Here is a 20336-nt window from a genome sequence, read left to right as displayed (position 1 = left end):
AATTTTTTTTTTGATAATTATTAAATTCGGTTAGTGGATTATGATAGATGGATGCATCCATAACACAACAGTATCAACAGTTTGTTTCCATTACATCTTTTCTTTTCTGTTAATTTGAAGACCACTTTGAATCATTTTTAGGGCTAAATCTGGCTTTATTTCGAAGTAAAAACAACATTTTAACGAAAATTTAGCAATGTAAATTTTTGTTTAAAAGTAATGAAATGAAATCAATTACATTTTGTAAAGAAATTGGTAAGAAATAATTAAAAATTATTTTTTTCTTAGCTTGCGACAATTTAACATCGTTGTTTTCAATCAAAGATCAATAGAAGTCATTCAGCATAAAATTTACTTTTTCCTTTATATCATGTCTTCATAGGCTTGGCTCTTTAATGAAATCTCTCTCTCTTTGTTCATCTGATTCTGTAGATAATTATGGCGTTCGAAATAATCTAACAAGAAAACCTCGCAAATCCGAAAATTCTGAGGTTCGAGAATTTGAAAGTCTAGGAGGGAGGGGGAGGGAAGGGGAGAGAGAGAGTGGGGGAGAGAGAGAGAGGGAGAGACAGAGAGGGAGATGGAGAGAAAGAGGGAGAGGGTGGGGGAGAGAGGGGAGGCGCACACACTCATTCTGTAATAATATAGTCCTCGATTAAATCATTTAGTTAATAAGAAATCGTTGTTGTGTGCTGCTCGACATCGATTAAAGATGAGTTTAGTCGATGTAAAGTCAATAGTATGCGCTCAGCCTCTAAGGCTGCTATAGGCAATAGAACAGACAACTAACTAACTACTAACAATTGTTGTCAGTCTTTTACTTTTATTTCTATCCCTCCATACGCATGATGCCCTTTTCACGTTATAACCAGAATATATCGGTAACCGTTAAGACTATAGGACCCATGTTCATATTGTTGCGCCCGTACTGAGACGCCCGGTAGAAGCCTTGAAAAGGCAGTCGCGAAGCGGTTCCTGACGATGGGCTTGACGACGAGCTTGTTGTTGTCTGTCGCTTTTCAGATTCTGCGCCGGGCCTTGGAGCCATACAAACGTGTTTTTCTGTACTGAGAACTTTCTATTAAATCTATTCGTTAACTAACGGAGAGTCTTTATTCCCGGAAACGGAAGTGCGCGGCGCGTTCGCGGGTGAGAGAGTGCGAGTGTGAGAGAGTGCAGCAAACGCGACAGCGGAGAGCACAACATTTTTGGGAGCTCGTCGGGGATAGAAAGGACGAAATGGCCACGTCGGCTCCCACCAGAAAAAGGTTCCGGGCATGGTGTAATAAGACAGGTGAAACATTGCGCATAATGGCGGTGGCTTGATGGAACAACCAATCACATTCGGGTCCAAATGCATCCGCGAAATTTGAATACAAAATTAATGGCATGACATAAATAAAATATAATTACATGAATAAATGTAAAATTAAGATTTGCAATAAAGTACAATATATAAATAATAAAAACCTGAAATAATAAAAAATGAGTAAAAAATGATTCTCGCAATAAGAAAAATTATTGTCCATTTTTATAAATATATTATATATATATTCTTATTTTAAACAAGTAATATTATACACATACGCACACATATACTTACCAGAATCAATTTTTATTTCTTTTTCATTTCTTCTACAGGCTTCAAGCCATTGCTGGCGTATAGTTAATTCTTTTGGGAAACGAAACAATTTTATATTTTTTGTGTACGTACAGTCTGTGCGACTTTTGCAATTGTGCACACAACATGCTGGCATGGTTTCTATATGTAGGAGAAAAAAATCACATATATTACATATAATAGGTGCTTTCCATTTACATCAAAACTCAGATAAATCTCACTTGTGACGTCATAACTCAGTTAAATGCACGTTCCTTTTGATGCTGGCAAGTGAGATTCAACTGAGTTTTTGTGACGCTACAGCACACAATCGAAACCGTGTGCTTTAATGAGTCTAACAGACTCAAATTAAAAGTGAGGTTAATATTAACCTGTATTGTTATGAGATAGTTTTATCACTAAAATAAGCAGGTATGACGTCATTCATTCCGAGTAAGGATATTCACATAACTGAGTGAATCACTTCACTTGAGTGTAAATGGAAAGCACCTAATATATGCTATGCTATATATTGCATAATATATACTACCTTGATAACACAATCTGACAGCAATTTGATAGCAATCTGACAGCAATCTGACAGCAATCTTTTAGTATTTGGATTTAAATATGGTTGATCGAAATCCGTACTACTGCGCATCCATGGAAATGAATACTTGTCTCATTACGTTATTGTTTAGCTCACCACTAATTCCACGTATTTTTTACATTAATCTTTCACAAATCTTAATTAGAAATCCATTTTAATTATATGTAATTGTTTGCGTATTCAAATTTCGCGGGTGCATTTGGACCCTAACGCGATTGGTCGAAGCGCGTACTACTGCGCATCCACGGGAATGATTCACCTGTCTTATTACACCATGGTTGGTTAGGGATCGGACTTGGACGTGGTAGACGGCCCAAGGAGAGAGGAGCAGTGAACGTGGTGCGAGTGGAGAGAGAGAGGAGAGAGAGAGGACGGAGGAGGTGGAACGGATGGAGAAAGCGGAGAGGAAGATGAGGAAGTGAAGGAGAAGGGAAAATCGAAGCGGGAGGAGAGAAACGGAGGATGAAAAAGACGGAGCAATGGAGGTTAGGAAAGTGACTGAAGGAGCGAGAGGGGGGAGACGAGCGGGGGCAACAGTACAGACGCGAGAGCAACGCGGCGCTCGCGCAGGCGCGCCGAGGATGATGAGCACGGAGGAGGAGAATAATAGATGCGGCAGCGCGGGACGGCAATGAGCGAGAGGTGTGTGGAGAGAGCGGAGAGGATAGAGGGCGCAACAAATGGAAGAAAGTGTGACGGCGGCGCTGGAAGGCAGCTGGGATGGCAAGACTGAGAGGAGAGGTAGGGAAGCAACAAAGTTGGACGCACTGGCAGAGGTGAAGTGTAAAGGAGGAAGGTATACGGAAGGTGAAAGGAAAAGGTGTAAGGGAGATGCGAAGGAGAAAAACCGTGGAGGAGCGGAGGGAAGACTGGATAGGAAAAGAGACGATGGCAGGGATGGGGCAAAGGCCGGAGGAGACAGAGTGGGGGGAGGAGATCAGGAAAGAAGTCAGGAAGATAGGCCAGGAAATCAGGGAAGAAATAAGACGGGAAGGAAGAGGCATCGGTGATGGAAAGAGAAATAGAGAAAGCGACGGAGGGGTAGAACGAGGAAGGAGAAGAGCTGAGGTGACAAGCGTGCGTGAGCTGGACTTTGGAGGCAAGGAGAAAGGAGCTAGGAGAGTAGATTAAGGGTGAAGATGGATGAGGATAAAGCGGTGGAGGCGAGAGTATGGATACGGACAAGGACGAGGGCCATAGGAAGAAAGGAGAGTAAGAGGGAGGTGGGAGGAGCGGGGACGGAACAGGGGGGGAAGGCGGCGAGCGGGAGGAGGGAGAGGAAGGAGAGAGGGGAGGAGAGCAGTGGCAGAAGGGAGGGAAGCGGAGAAATGACAGAAGCAAGGAAGGCGGAGGGAGATGGCTAGAGTAAAGAGGAGGGGAGGGAAAAGGAAGTGGGTTTTTGTTTCAGAGCGAAGACAGAATAGGAAGGAGGGAAGGCGGAGAGCGGGAGGAGAGAGAGAGAAGGAAGGAAAGAGAAAGAGCAGTGGCAGAAAGGAGGGAAGCGGAGAAATGGCTAAAGCAAAAAAGGCGGAAGGAGATGGATAAATAAAAGACGAAGGGAGGGGAAATAAATGAAATGTAAGGTCGCATATGGCCAGGCGCGCAAGGGAGTGATTTGTAAGAGGTTTGGGTACGTTCCTCATAAAAAACGCCTTGTAAACCCTACGGGGATACACAATAAATCTACATACATACATACATACATATTACACCATGGTTCCGGGCAGAGACACCTTAAGCCCCTTGCACAATAGACGATAGCGATAACGTTTGTGCAAGGGGCTTTAGCCGGACATCTCGGAAGCGACAACGATGGCAGCGACTCTGCACGCCGTCATCCAAGAAGTGCGGCTGTTGCGTGAGAGCACGCACGGAAAGAGGAAGAATTCGCTGCTTCGCTACATCGGCGAGACGAGGAATACGCCGCGTTGTTGCGCCAACAATATGAGGAGTTCGTCTGGCGCCCAACTTTGGTGTCGAGCCTAATCGTCGAACTGTGCGAGAGAACCGTCGGAGAGGCCTGCCATCCTTCTCTCCCTAAGCCTTTTTGATCCGTCGTGCGTCCCGGGCGTGATACCGAGCATAAAAAGACAGTACATACAATGAATACAACTAGCATCTCGATTGGTTAATAATAATATTAAATGTCAAATGTAATAATAAAGGCTCACATGATTACAAATCAATCTAAGAAAAATGGAGCGTTGAACCGTAATGTATTGGTGTTCATACATTCTGTGGCGGTCAGCCATCCGCCACGAGCGCGCGACAAGTAACACGGACTATGCGGCGAGAGAGTTCGGCGCGCGCCCGCTACGCGGCGCATCGCCGCGCCGGTTCCTTTGCTCGTGAGGAAGATTCGGCATCGACCCCTATATAAAGGGCAACTCAACGGGGCTTCTCCAGCGATCAAGCTCACCAGTCAGGGTGTGCTCATAGGGCCCCTGACATAATCCTCTTTTGGAGACGGAGCGTGCTCTTCAGGGCCTCCGTTTGATACGAAGTGTGCTCATTCCGGGCCTTCGTTTATACTTGCTTACAGGGCATTAACTCTCTTCGGTAAGATTCGACAGACTCCCTGCCGTGGAAAGATTTCCTGGGTCGTTACGACCCAGCTCACCGGACAACACCGAGACCAAGGCGCCGCCTTCTCCAACTCCAATTCCGACTCCGATTCCTGTACCTGAAGCCAAGACGAAGAGTCTGTTCCTGATCTCCAAAGTGGATACTTTCCTCCCGTGAAAGCCACACCCGACCGGCCAACCCAAGTACTACGCATCCAGCTCCAACCGGAGCACTCTGTGGTGACGCACATACTGGCCTTGTCTCCAAGGACTTCAAGACTCCTTTCCAAGCTCAGCCTCCTCGAATCTGACTGTTCGGGACAATACGCAACACACCGCGTTAATACTACACATTAATCTCCTACACACACGTCCACCTATCCGTACACATCCAAGAAGTATTCTACTTGTATATAAAGCATGAATAAATAGAGCGAGATTTTACCTAACTGAACAATTCGTTATTGTGGGAACCGATGCACCTTCGCCTGACATCCGACAATCGACGCGATGTAATTGTTTAAAAAACTGCAAAAAATTTATTGCGAAAAATCGCGTCGATTTAATTCCGGGGGAGGGAAGGGTATTAATGTTCCAAGATAGCTGTGTTTCAAGTCCGACAAATTTGCGGCGCGCAGTCTATTAAGTTGGAATATATGTATATGTATAGTATGTACATTATAATTCGTTACTTCTTCACTTAAAGTATAGAATGTATGAACACCAACGCCTTATTACGGCTCAACGCTCCATTTTTCTTAGATTGATTAATAATATTAAAGTTACCAAATACCTCTTACGACAGTGTTGCTACTTTATTTACAACTTATGTAAATCATTTATTCGTAATACTTTTATTTGTAAAATTGTACTACTAAAGTTGTCAAAATTATTAATGGTATTATAATTTTTTAACTTTATAAGAAATTATAATACATGTTTAGTTTTTTCTATTAATTTTAGAATATTTTATAGATAAACAATTTTGAAGAAATATTTAAAAAATGTATTTATTCTTATAATATTATAATTTTAGTGTACCGGATTTATGATAACACTGAAAGGAATTCCATCAACATACAACAAAGATCTTCAAGAAGATAAAGAGATATTATTTTATACATATGATACGTTATATCAAATGTTTCATATTGCTGAGAAAGCATTAGGTACCTTGAAAATAAATAGAGAAGATTGTAAGAATGCTTTGACATCTGATATGCTTGCAACCGATATGGCATATTATCTTGTTACCAAAGGCGTAAGTACTCTTTTCTCTCTTTCTCTACAAATACAAGCTCTTTTAAAATAATTTTTAACTAACGTTATTAATAATATTTAAAAAAAATAATCCTAACAATTATAACTCAAGAATCAAGAAACACGGTAGTATCTCGCGTCAAGTATACGCGAAGCGAGACCGCACCGTGGATCTTTTACGCGACGCGACGAGTTGCGAGTACCCGAGATTTTGAGATCTCGATAACCAGTGAACGGATCAAGTTCTAACTAGGCTTAATGGATAGCTTAGATCAAATTTATATAATAAAAGTGGTTTTTTTCTACTATGTGCCCTACGAGCGGAGATATTGCGACGCAAAGTCCGAATCTGAAAATTACATTTTAAAAAACGTCCACGTCGTCGTCGTCCGTCGTCGTCACGTCATAAATGTTAAAGCTAAATAGCGCTCGCGAAGCCCGCAACTGTGATGTCTAGTATAATAAAAATCATATAAATAAAAAAAGATTGTAATTAACTTCAAAAATTCATTAATACTTTCAACAAATTTATGAACCCTTTTGATGCCAGCATTGACCAACAATTTCTCTTTAACATTTTAACTGGTAAAGCAGCTTCAATTCCAGTACAAGAATCCTTGTTAGGCGTTGAAAAGTCGGGCAATAAATTACGGGAAAACTTTATTTCTGAGTGCTCTATAAGCGCTAACAGATTTGAAAAACCAATTTAAAAAACTAACATTATAATATTTTTGGCCAATATAGGGAAGAAGAAAATCAAAATTGGCAATAAGGTGCATGGATTTCTTTTGGTGCATTACATGAAAGAAATTTTAAAAACATTTAGAAACATATCTAAAAAAATAATGCCAATACTAACAACACGTGCCCCGCTTACATACATTATTTTCGATCAATATTTCTTGCCATCCATAAAAGATCTATCTGGCGAGTCAGTAGTCACTAATGCTCGACAATGGATTCACGTTCTAGATATCCGGGTTCGATCCCAGGTAGGTATCACAAATCCTCTGGGAGTTTTTTTTTTTCGGGGACCTGGGACGTGGGTCTGGTAGAAGGCGGCGGTGACTACTGGGTGCACGTATCCCCGGCATTTTTCGGAGCACGCCACCAAGTCGAACCTCCCTCCTAATGGGGAACTCGCTCTCCACGACCACCGCTTTTCCAGGTGAATGTGTGGAGAAAGTGGGGGTATCGGCAATACCGTAGGGGGTTGCTAGTCTTCCATCGGGTGCCTCCCTAGATGGCGGTTTGGGGAATGTCTCATAGATATGGGTGGTACCGAGAGAATTAAATACTCGGGAAGGGGGAGGGTAGACCAAAAACTAGCACTGGGCAGTGGCAGCTGGCTATCCAGGACTAGCCACTTAAGAGTAGAGCAGGGCACCCTGTTGCTCTTGGGAGGAGAAAATCGTCCCTAAACGCAAAGAACCCACCAAAAAAGGTCAACGGTATCAGGATCAGGCAGGCAACGGGAAACCACCTGAACGGTGGAGGAACCACCCTAACATTCCAATGAGAGCACCTCTAAGCTGAATAAAATCTAAAGATATAATTTAGTATTACCGGGCGAACCGGGTAGTGACCAGCGCTTGGGCAGGTCCGGGCTGCCCAGTGTAAAATGTGCGACCGGGCATGCGAGCACGGTCGACCAGGAACCGCATGCAAAATTAGCGACTGGAAGAAGAAACCCTAAACGGGAAAACTCCACATATTGGAAAGAGAACTAAGCAAGAAACGCATAGACATATGTGGAATAGCAGAGACCTACTGGAAGGGAAAAGGTCACTTCCAAACAGTGGATCACATAGATACATCTCGGAAGCGGACAAAACGGGACGAAATGGAGTAGCGATCATCATCAACAAAAAGGTCGCATCGTACGTGTACGAATACCATCCTATCAGCGACCGACTCATCATGGTCACTCTGGACACAAGACCGACACGACTCCACCTGTTGCAAGTGTATATTCCGACCACCGAAGACACGGATGACAGAGTGGGAGAAGTATACTCTGACATAGAGTAGGTGATAACCCAAATACCGGCCAAAGAACCTCTGGTAATTATGGGAGATTTTAACGCAAAAATAGGAAACACTCTCATCAATTTTTTAATTAAACATTGGACGAGAGATGAAATATTTATCGGTAACTCGATCATTAATTTAAATTACAAGCAGTGTCATTTTTATACAACTGATAATATTTGTGTATTTAGTACTATTAACGAATATTTGTCATGCAAATATCACGAAGAAGCGGACACACAAATAGTGCACCATATTTGTAAAATCAAGGATGACTCCAATATTTTAATTAAACCTTCAGACACAGATATCCTTGTGATAATGGTAGGTAATATGGAGCATCTAAATAATAACTACGGTTTGAAAATTTTCATGGAAGTCGGCGTTGGAAATAATAAACGACATACGTATTAATGTTTCGCAATTATATACTGAATTAGAACCATCGATATATAAGAGTGTGCCTAGAATTCACTGTTTATGAGCGAATTTGTCTATGAACTTTCGCTAAACGCTCACCTTTTGTGTTGGGAAAACGTATGAACGCACCGGGAACGTATCGTTTGACCACGTTGCGATTGATCACGTTGCGATTGACTACAGCCCCTCACAGCCCCTGGTGCCTGGAGTTTTTTCACTGGACCAGTCTATCAGATATCTTTATTTTAAATCAGCCAATTGATGACGTTCAATTGAGACCCACTCAAAACATCTTGCATTTGGTGGGATTCTAGGTCGGCGCTGCTATTTCAAAGACGTGTTACTCGAATAATACTTTGTTTAGAACTGCCAAACAAACGCGAAAAGAAAGCGGAAGGGTCAAAGTCAACGCCAGTTTATTCATAATACGCATAACAATTATCTCTATCGACCTACATGCGATGTATCTTTTCTTTCCGGACACGCCTCGTATTTTAATTTTTACACTTCATTCCTCTTCATACAATAATACATGAAAATTAACCGAAAGTTATTCAATTTTTTTTCGGTACGTTTTTTTACAACATAAGCGAAACATAAAAAGGTATAAATAACAGTATAACAAATACACAGTATAAAATATACAAAAATAAAAATAAACATTGACAATTGTTAAAATATTTTATAACGCATCGATATATATGACGCATCAATGGGCCTTCCATGTACGTTCTCTCTTGAATGCGCGCGTCTGCATGCGTCTTCTCTCTGTCGCACACTCTGTCACATAGAACACTCTTTACCACTTGTCGTGTTCTTATTACCGTTAGATCGACCTGGCTTTCCACATATATTACTTTGATAGTATCAAAAACATGCTGTAAAAACTTTAGCCTTAACGAAACACATTAAATACCGACCAGGACGCCTGGCGATATTTTTTATTTACTTAAAGAGGTATAAAATTTTATGTGTTAAAATTTTAACTTTTACGTTACATATTTCTCTTATTTAATTTTTTACAACTTCGAAAAGAGTGCGCTTCTGCTCAATGTTAGCCAGCCAGATCGTCAATCTCTTTTTTAGGTAAAGTAGGAATGTCGTTCTACAGCCTTTCAGCCTTAAAAAAGCACCTTAGTAGACCACTAGTTCTCCGGCTATTAGCAACTTTAAGATTAAACAAATGACAAACGAAGCGTAACCTTCTCTGTGCCGTGCTGTTGTCTACCAGCTACGTTATCTGAGAGAACAGTCAGAAGTACGCAATACAAAATTCTTAACCCTTTGACTAGCATTGACGTCATATAGCGCAGAAAAAAATGTGCCAATTGGGATCAGAATTATAAAATTCAAAATGACTGATCAATATGCCCACACAGGACATAATATCTAATGGATATCCACAATGTACATCCATGATATCTACGAGATATCTATTAGATATCTAATAGATATTCAAATGTCCGCAATACGAGATCTAATAGATATCCATTAGATATCCATATGGATATTTATATAAATAACTATTGCACGTCTAGTGGATATTGATTAGATATTTGCGTGGATATTTATTCGATGTTTTTTTTATATATGTCCATTATATAGAAATAGAACTCCATAAAGCACATAAACGTTGAATCGACATCTCAAAAATATTATTTCTCTAGATTTAAAAGAAGAACCGGGTCCGAGAGAAGACCCGCGGATGTCGCGATTTTGTTTCGCCGGGCACCTGCTTGTATTCGCTTCCAACAGAAATTTACTTACGAGTTGGTCCTACCATTATGCGTCGCTTAGCGGCGCGTCGTTACGAACTAGTAAATATCTGTGGTAGACATGTGGTAGATACTTGGTGGACATGGATATGTGGATAACACGTGGATATCTAATGGATATATCTTTGATAGATATTTTGTGCACATGGATACGTGAGTATCTAATGGATATCTTTGATACACAGTTGGAAATCCCAAACGGTCCACTCATTGTGTTTAATAATGTATAAATATGTCAAATTATGATACAAATATTATGTCTATAATTTAGCACAAAATAAAGAAAAATTTGATGATATGTGAACAAAAATTTTATGTACAACAAACATTTGTGTAATGTTAAACATAAATGAAAAGAATATTTTTTTAACAAAACTATATTATTTTTATGTTAATCTCACAATTACATATAATGTGTTATTTTAACATTTGATTTACTTAAATATGAATTTAACATAAATAAATCAGATAACATAATCAAAATTAGTTAAATTAACACATAAATATGTTACATTTTTAACACAAAAATTTTAACAAGGACCTTTTTTAACAAAAATATATAAACTTTTTTACTGTGTAGATATTTTATGGACATAGATATGTGGATAACGTTTAGATATCTAATGGATATCTTTGACAGATATTTTGTGGATATGGCTTTGTGGATAACATGTAGATATCTAATGAATATTTTTGATAGATATTTTGTGGACATGGATATGTGGATAACGTATGGATAATGAGTATCCCTGCTGGTTATTTGAGAGATATAGATATTTTTACATTTATTAGATATCTATTAAATATCCATAATAGATATATGGACGTCATATGGATATGTAAATATCCACTGGATATCTATTAAATATTTTGTTTTGTATGGGTGACGACCCAAAATTTCGAAAACTTATAAATTAGCGGATTTCTATGAAACTCGGGTTAATCTAATACTAGAGGGTTTTTTGGGTTGTTGAATACGAATTTGCCGTCAAAATTTAAAAATGGCGAATTTAATATGGCGACGCCATAAGTTTGGAATAATGCAACAAACTTCTGTGTTCTAAAACATGACAGTCAAGTTCGAGAAGTCTTGAATCTGATGTACTCTCAAAATTCGAGTGATCAACTCCTCTGTCAGTTTGTCAAATCATTCCTGTCGATCAAGTCTGTCAGTTCAAAAGAGGTCAGTTAGTTCAAAAGAAGTCGATCAGTCAAATCAGTCTGTCGTGTCAGATTGTTAATATTGGATCTGTCATTTTGAAATTTTTACAGCAGATTCGTACTCAGCAACCCAAAATCCCCCAAGAAACGAGTTTCATAGAAATCAGCTAATTTATGAGTTTTCGAAATTTTGGGTCATCATATTGAACCAGCCATTTTGACTTTTTAAACTTTGACCCCAGATTCATATTCAGTGATTTGAAAAACCCATTAATACCAAGTTTTATGAAGACAGGACAGAATTTTTATCTTGCTATTTTTGGCCCGTTTGGTACTTATTTTTCTGCTTATTTTCAGTCAAGGAATTAACATTTTTCTATTATATATTAACTGTTGAACATCATACTTCCAAAAAGTCCTGATTCCACCACACTGGGTATACGATATTCAGTTTACACACTTTCAATTATCAATAAGTTTTCGAAAAATTGATATTTTTAAACATGGTTTTCTTTTTAATTTAAACGTCAGAATGTCAGAAACGCTCTTGTGTCATTGTAATTACGATTAACATTTAAATACAAAAGTTAATTTCGGAAAAAGCTCGAGTAGAAATTTTCTAACTCACAGAAAAGCACTTTTTGTTCCAAAAATTACTTTTTTTTAAATGTCGCATTCTATAAAAAGACCAGTTATTTGTTGAATGTAAAGGAAAAATTAAGAAATAATGATCCATATCTAACGAAAAAAGATAAAGAAGGGATGCTATCGATAAAGGTGAGGTTAAGGAAGAGTGGTGGAACATAGTAGGAGTGTATATAAATAAGATATGGACAGGAAATTGGAAGACCTAAAGTAATGGATGGAGGAGATAGAGACGGGAGTGAGGGTGCTGATAGGGGGGAATTTTAACGCAAGGATGGGGAAGGAGAGGGGATTCGTAGAAGAGGGAGAGGAAGAGAAAGGAGAAGGGGAAAGAAGAACGAAAGATGGCAAGGTAAACGGGGAGGAAAGAAAGTTATGTAGGTTTTTGGAGGAGCATGGGTGGGCGATTTTTATCGGAGGAATTAGAGAAGATGAGGAGGGAGAATGGACGTATACAGGGAGGAGAGGGGAGTCGGTGATTGACTGCGTGTTGGGAGACAGGAGGACAAGGGAGACGATAGAACGAGTAGTGGTGGAAGCGAAGGTCGACTCAGACCACCAGCCAGTGACGGCGTGGGTAGAAAAGGTGAAGGACGGTTTAGGTAAAAGGAAGGGGGGAAGGGCGGAAGTGAGAGAGAAGATTGGTCGGAGGAGGGCAGGAAAAAATTTAAAGAGTTAGTGGGGAATAAGCAAATTCAGGAAGGGGAGTAGAAAAGGAGTGGCAGGGGCTGAAAAGGAGGATAGGGAAGGTATTAAGGAAAGTGAATGGGAAGGGCAAAAAGGGCGGAGAAAGGGGCTGTTAGGGTGAAAAATGTAAGGAAGGGAAAAGAAAGAGCTCATGTTAAGGAAATAGAGAAGGGAAGGAAGAATGGCAGTTATAGGGAGGAAAAACTGCGATACAAGAAGCTGTATAAGGAGAAGAAAAGAAGAGAAGTGGAGAAATGGGAAGGGGAGGTAAAGGAGATTAGGACAGAGGGACAATTATGGAAGGTGGTAAACAGGGAGAGAAAGAGAAGAAGAAGGTTGAACGAGGGAATTAGTATGCAGAAATGGGATAGGTATTTCAGAGATTTGTTGGGAGGAGTTGGAAGAAGAAAAGGAGAAGATAAGGAGAGATGTGGGAAATGGTGGGAAAGCTTAAGGAGGGAAAAGCAATGGAAAGTTATGGGATTCCAAATAAGGTATAAAAGTTTGGAGGGGAGGTGGTGAAGGAATGGTTGTGGGAGGTATGTAATAGAGTGTGGAAAAAAGAGGGTTGGCCGGAAGGTTGGAGGGAGGGAATTATAGTGCCCATAAGAAAGAAAAGGAAGGGGGAGAAAGTGGGGGACTACAGAGGGGTAATGTTAGCACAAACGGCCTACAAGGTGTACGCTGCTGTTTTGGCGGAAGGTTCAGGAAGGAAGTAGAAGAGAAGGAATTGCTTCCGCAGAGTCAGAGAGGGTTTAGGAAAGGGGTAGGGACCACGGACAACATCTATGTATTAAATTACTTAATAAATAGGCAGGTAAATTAAAGGGAAAGATGGTGGTGTTGTTCGTGTACTTGAAGGCAGCTTTTCTGACTCAATGGACAGAAGGATTCTGGTGAAAGCGATGAGAAAAGAAGGAGTGAGGGAGGGCTTGGTGATGGAGATGTAAGGAGCTGTTGGGGGATGCAGGGTAAGGGTGGGAGAGGAGCCGGGAGAGAGGTTTTAAACAGAAAGGGGAGTTAGACAGGCGCCGTTAAGCCCGATTTTGTTTACGTTGCTGTTGACGGACAAAGAAAGGTACCAAATGTAAAAATTAGAGTGTAATAAGTCTTATATAAGAAATAACAAGAAAAAATAAAATATAAGAGAGATAAGTACGTGAAGTAAGCGGAGTGGGAAGAGGAATGGGAGGTGGTGACGATTAGATATTAGTACAGTAGAGGAGAAAAAGGAATGAATTAACGGAAAGAAATAGTGGAATGGGATAAATATTTTAGAATAAATATTACGGAAAATATATGGACATGGATGGCGCGCGCGTTAGCACAGTGTAAGGAGTAGTTAAGTGTAAAGAAAAAAATGAAAACCGAGGAAGCGAAGTGTGATAAGTCTTATGCGAGAAGTAAAAAGAAAGAAGAAAACAAAATATGGAAGAGACAGATATGTGAAGTGAGCGGAGAGAAAAAAAGAAACGAGAGGTGGCGAATGGACATTGGTACAGTGGATGAGAAAGGGAATACATTTTGACGGAAAGAAATGGTGATGTGGGATGAGTGTTTTAAGGTGAAATGGAACGGAAAAAGTTTGAAGCGCGCGCGTAGCGCGCGTGTGTGCTAGTCCATATCTAAAAAAGAGATGTAAAGTTTATTGTTGTCGCTTTTCCGCAATGCCGATTGGTTCTCTTGCTGCGCTTACTTCATTTGCAACTGTCATTGTATATTTTGACAGTTGTGTGTATCAAGGAGTTAATAGTGTAATAGTAATAGCATAATATTAAATCTAAATAGCGCGCGTGAAGCGCGCGTCTGTAGTGTCTAGTTTCTTTAAAAAATATATTGTTTTGACGTGACAAAGGTTAATTATGACGTAATTACGTAATTAATGGCGTGCCATACACCTACTAAACGGCAAATGAGGCTGCGCAGCATGAGGATGAGGGGGAACAAAAGTTTATTTACCTTACCACTTTGAGTCCCTAACTTTCACTATATAGAAATAACGGATATTTTTAATAACAAACGTAGGTGTGTTACACTCAATGTGGTGTTCTAGGGTTAAATCATGATTCTTAAGTACCACAATATTATCTCTAATGTAATATATAAAATATCATTTAATAAATATGCGAGAAATTGATTGTTTATTGACACTAATCATTTAAATTTAAAATCCTTTTTCAAGGTCCCTTTCCGAGAAAGTCACCATTTGGTTGGAAAAGTTGTCGCTCTAGCTGAATCACAAAGAATACCTTTATCAGAATTAACGGTTTCACAATTAAAAACAATAAGGTATAATCAAAATTTATGAAAATGTTTTATTGAATAAAAAAAGTTTAACAGTAAATATTTGTTTTAGCGAAGCATTTGAAGATAATGTATCGTACATTTGGGACTTTAACTCCAGTGTGGATCAATACCAAACTACCGGTGGAACTAGTTTAAAAGCAGTGCAACAGCAAATTAGTAATTTGCGAGCTTGGCTACGTGATTTTCCATTTAAGAAGTAACTATTTCTAAGATTATGACATTGACGTTTATGATATATTGTTCCATTTTATAAATAGAAATTTCTTTATTAAAAAAGTTTTTTTTTAATTTAAATTCAGGTCAATAAGTGCAAAAATGTACATGCAATTAACATTGTTTTTCCTTTTTCTTTCGTTTATGTGTAATTTAACATTTTATACATGCATGTTCACATTTTTCTTTTTCTTAACGCAAGGTAGAGAGCTCCGATAATTTTAAGCCCCGTCGATTTTATCCTCGAAGGTTCTCGTTGTTACGCGACTTCAGCCCATAGTTGGACATTTCTTCGATTCTTGTTAGCGATTGGCGGAAAGGGGTGTTTTGGAATCTAAAGACAATCCTCAGAGCATTTGTCGGACGTTCAAATAAACATGTCTTACAGGTTCCAAAACCCTCTCTCTCGTTTCCTTATCGAAAAAACTCGATCGAGAAAACAGTCGTGAATCGATTCGAATAAAGTCCGAGACAAGCGTGCAAAGATTGTACTAATAAGTCAATTTAATAAAGTTATTGCTGGGAAAGCAATACGAGTCTTCCTTCCCCTAATCCGTCCCAATCATTCTTACAAATAAAAACAAGTGGAAACTTGCACATTGCTTCTTCATAGTTTTTGTGATGTATGCGTGTACATGCGACATCAGCGTGGCCACTGACGTCACGCAGGCCTAAGCGCGCGCTTCGCGACTCAAGCCGCTCCGAGCACGGCACGACTGTGCGGCGACTCTCACTCTTGGTACGCCCGGCTATACGAGCGCACATGTACAGTGTGACACCCAATAAACTTTCAGAATTACCCGCGACTACTTATTGCTTCACCACCTATCCTACGTGACCCGGCTACCCGGAAGAACATAGCAACTGGCGACGAGGCAACGGAGAAGAAATAAAAGAACAGTGAAAAGCGGGACATAGCGAGACGGGCCGGATTCAGGCGGCCACGTGCACAATGAGGGTAGCTGAGAAGCTGCCGCATAGTCTAGTTGGACCTCGCTGTGGGGTGCGGGACGATGCACCAGGAAGTGTGAGTGTGACACCTGAGCACGTGAGAGTCATTAGGTGCCCAGGTGCGTATTCGTAAAATATTCGTAAAGAAGGAAAATTCCGGTGAGAGACGAGCAGAAAGGAGAGCTCGAATACGTGGCGTGCGGTCGACCAAGATCACGCACAACGGGCGTGTCTCGTGAAAATTAGTTGGCAACGGGCGGTGATAAAGGCTGTAAACAAAGGACGTGTTAAGCAGTATCCCAGCGTAAGTGTGCCTTGTGATCGACCGTATCCGGCTATGAGTTAAAACAAACATACGTGGTGAGATCAAAAGAGTGACGTGGACAAATGAGTGCAACAGAAAAGGAAATCGCGGACGACATTGAAAATCCGGAGACGCAAGTGATGCTTGGACAAGCGCAACATCTGTTGAAACCGGAATTAGTTGCAGAATTAAAAAAACGTGGTATTGATGAATGTAGAGACGACGACAAGCGCGCCGATTTGAGGAAAAGACTCGTCGACATAGTGCGGGAAGAAATTGAGGAAACGAAAGCCGCAAAAGTAGCTGTTAAAACCCCGCCAGATAACGCCGGTAGTGCAGTAAGTGTTGCCTCAAGAGATAACTCAAGGGCTGGGTTCCACTTATTGCTCACAACGCTCGCGAGCATCATTTCGTCCTTGTTTAACATTTGACAAACAACAAGGATGAAATGATTCCACGAGCGTTGCGAGCGATAAGTGGAACGCACCCAAGGGGTACAGACGCCAATTCAGACGACAAAATGGCAGGGAAGTCAAAAATCGAATTTAAGTTAAGTACCGATGACTGGGAGACGTTCACGGAGAGACTCGAGTTGCATTTTAAGTTGAACAAAACTGAAAATGATATAAAATCTGCAATGCTATTGACAAGTGTGGACGAGGAAGCCTATATTTTGTTTAGGAACCTATACGCTCCAGCCAAGCCCGCAACGAAGGACTACGCAACCTTGGTTATATTGATGTCAAGTCACATCAACCCGAAACCGTCAAAGGTGATGGAGCGATGCATGTTCAATAAGGCAAAGCAATAAGCCGAGAACGAGTCGATAGCTGACTTTGCAGCGAAGCTGAGAAGAATGTATGTCACGGCACTGTGAGTTTGGAAATCTCGATGACGCCCTTCGTGACTAGTTTGTCTGCGGAATTCATGACGAAAGCACGAGAATTGAACTGTTCAAGAGATCAGATTTGACATTCGACAACGCTTTGAAGGAAGCACTCGCGCGTGAAAGTGCTGTAAAAAATGCCGCGGGCGCTGAAAAAACATTGTTGAAAAGGGACGCAAAAGAAGAGGTGTTTGCCATGGAACGCAATTCCAAGCATAAGGCCAGAGGGAAAGGCCATGTGCAAAATAGCCAAAAAATCGACAACCACAGAACGAGAAGGATCAGAACGAGAGGAAGTGCTACTGCTGCGGTAAAGCCGGACATTATGCCGGCAAATGCAGATACCGATCGAGGTGCGACTTGTCATGTCTGCGGAAAGAAGGGGCACCTACAGAAGGCGTGTCAGGCCAGTAACAAGAAGACGTCCAACAAGTTCCTGGAAGAGGGAGTTAATCCGGACTCAGCTAGCGGCGGTACGACGACAAATAATAACGCAGAGTTCTTTGTTATCAATGCGAAAGTAAGTAACGCAAACGATTGTTGCAATTTAATTAAAGCAGATCCGACATTCTTAGATATTGAAATTAACGGTAAAGTAGTTTCAATGGAAATCGATACGGGTACGTATTTTACAGTGGTATCTGAAAAATGTGTAGATAAATATTTTAAAGATTGCAAGATAGATAAAGCATGTACAAATTTAGTAAATTATAAACAAAGTTCTATAAAGCCGCTGGGCCAACTTGAAAACCTGAAAGTTAGACTAAAAGAGAAGTTTAGGAATTTGAACTGTTTGGTTTTGCGTGGCAGCGGACCACCATTGATTGGGAGACAGTGGTTAGCGGAGGTTGAACTTTGGCCATTAGATTTTTCAGATATCACTAAAAAAGATAGTAAGGATGCGTTGTTAAAATTTGATGTAGAGAACGCGAAAGAAAAGATATTAGCAGAATTTAAAGAACTTTTTGATAATTCACCCGGTTTATATAATAAAAGCGAAATCAAGTTGCATTTGAAAGACGGCACGAAGCCGATAGCGTTACGACCTAGGCATGCACCATTTGCATTAAAGGAGAAAATTGAGCGTGAAATTGAAAGATTAGTTTCGCTAGGTCACTTAGAACGCGTAGAATCAAGCGATTGGGCTACGCCGATAGTTCCGGTCGTGAAAGCGAACGGCGAGGTTCGTATCTGCGGTGATTTTAAAGTAACGGTCAATCCACATATTGAATTCGTTAAACGCCCATTCCCGAAAATTGAAGACATTTTTAATGTACTGCAAAAAGGTTTGACGTATTCACAACTGGACCTCCCGCACGCATACATGCAAATCCCGGTTAGTAAAGAATCACGGAATTTACTGACAATTACGACGCACGTAGGACTGTTAAGATATACAAAAATGACCGATGGTACGGTACCGGCGCCGGGTGAATTCCAACAAATTATGGACGAATGCGTTTGCAAGGGATTCCAAATACGATCGCGTATCTCGATAATATTTTTGTAACGGGAGCCACAAACGAAGAGCATATAGAAAATTTGCGTTTGGTATGTAAAAGATTAGAAAAGACCGGGGTTTACGTTTAAACAAGAATAAATGTGATTTCTTCAAGGAGCGTATAGAGGTACTAGGGTTTGTGATAGATAAAAATGGTTTACACAAAGCTAAATCCAAGGTAAAGGCGATGTACGAAGCGCCGCGACCAGAAAACAGCAAACAGCTTGCTTCATTCCTGGGATTTATTAATTTTTATGCAAGATTTTTAGAACACAAGGCTGACAAATTAAAGCCGCTTTTTGACTGTGCTAGCAAAGAAAAATTTGAGTGGAGTAAGGAATGCGAAGAAGCTTTTTGCTGGGTGAAAAATGAAATGATCTCACCGAAGGTACTTGCGCACTACGATCCAAATGAACGGTTAGTACTGTCTTGTTTGGTCTTTGATAATTAACAAGACTACTGTATTTATAAGTAATAACCTGATTTATTGTAGTACAATCAATATTAGAAGTACGGTACGAGCTCAACGTAACAACGGTCTATATGAGTGTGCCACACGCCACCAACGACTCTGTCTACGCATGATACGCGCATGCGTGGTGTGTTCGTAAATCATTACCAGCCTGTGACAAGTACTGGCTTGTGAGTCTTGTGACGCGTCGGATTACGGACTGTCGGCGATCTTGGGCCGGTATCACAGTCTCCGATTAACGTGATTCTCCGATTAAACTCACTCTGCATCTCTTTCTAACTATCCCCCTAGAAAGAGACGAAGAGTGAGTTTAATCGGAGAATCTAGGGAGAATCACGTTAATCGGAAACTGTGATACCGCCCCCTTATCGCATAAGCATAAATACAAAGATGGTTCAGAAAGACCGATCGCGTTTGCGTCAAAAGTAATCCCAAAGAAAGAAGCCGTGCTATAATAGACAAGGAAGCGAGTGCAATCGTTTTTGGCTTTATAAAATTTTACGATTTTGTATATGGCCAAGATATAATACTGCGTACTGATCATAAACCGTTGGAAATAATTTTTGGGCCAAAAACGGGGCATACCGTTAACAGCAGCATCTAGGCTGCAGCGCTGGGCATATTTCTTGTCGGGTTTTAGGTACGAAATCGAGACTGTAAATACCTTTTAGCGGATATCACATGACACGTGATCACCTAGCTGACGTGTACCACGCTAGAATAAGATAAAACCTCGGGTAAATCTGAAGGAGAGCTCACTTCTCTCAGATTTCGATGAAATTAGGCTCAATCGACGCGTTTTTGCTCAACACGACCAAATCTGGCAGAAAAAAGCGTCACTCTGCCCCGCGACGCGAGATATTAGACGTTAAAGTTGACAGAAATCAGGTTATGGTTCCTGTCATACCGACCGACAACATGTATACAAACATGTAGCAACACTGAGCAA

At 40.5% G+C, this 20336-nt stretch overlaps 1 protein-coding gene and 1 long non-coding RNA gene across 9 annotated transcripts in view; one reads left to right on the top strand and one right to left on the bottom strand.

Moving 5' to 3' along the window:
* Argl (Argininosuccinate lyase) overlaps positions 1 to 15800 on the top strand; it is a 70281-nt gene extending 54481 nt beyond the window's left edge. For 6 of the 8 annotated variants that reach the window (XM_077419289.1, XM_077419287.1, XM_077419284.1 and 3 more), the window contains 3 exons: positions 5811 to 6035; positions 14936 to 15042; positions 15110 to 15800. In XM_077419289.1, the coding sequence (XP_077275415.1) occupies positions 5811 to 6035; positions 14936 to 15042; positions 15110 to 15260 (483 nt within the window). In that variant the 3' untranslated portion in view covers positions 15261 to 15800. The remainder of the gene's footprint in view (positions 1 to 5810; positions 6036 to 14935; positions 15043 to 15109) is intronic. The other 2 variants (XM_077419288.1, XM_077419290.1) reach the window with 2 other exon arrangements.
* Positions 180 to 20192, bottom strand: LOC143904535 (uncharacterized). The gene is made up of 3 exons (XR_013258937.1): positions 20052 to 20192; positions 3914 to 4253; positions 180 to 1037 (listed from the first exon to the last, which is right to left on the bottom strand). It is a non-coding gene; the product is annotated as an uncharacterized LOC143904535 (long non-coding RNA).
* Between the last annotated feature and the right edge of the window lie 144 nt (positions 20193 to 20336).

The sequence above is a fragment of the Temnothorax americanus genome, unplaced genomic scaffold (genome assembly GCF_048541705.1).
Source record: "Temnothorax americanus isolate GAGA-0224 unplaced genomic scaffold, ASM4854170v1 Scaffold53, whole genome shotgun sequence".
Classification (NCBI taxonomy): Eukaryota; Metazoa; Arthropoda; class Insecta; order Hymenoptera; family Formicidae; genus Temnothorax; species Temnothorax americanus.
The sequence above is the reverse complement of the archived record's forward strand: the minus strand, read 5'-3'. Positions and strand labels throughout refer to the sequence as shown.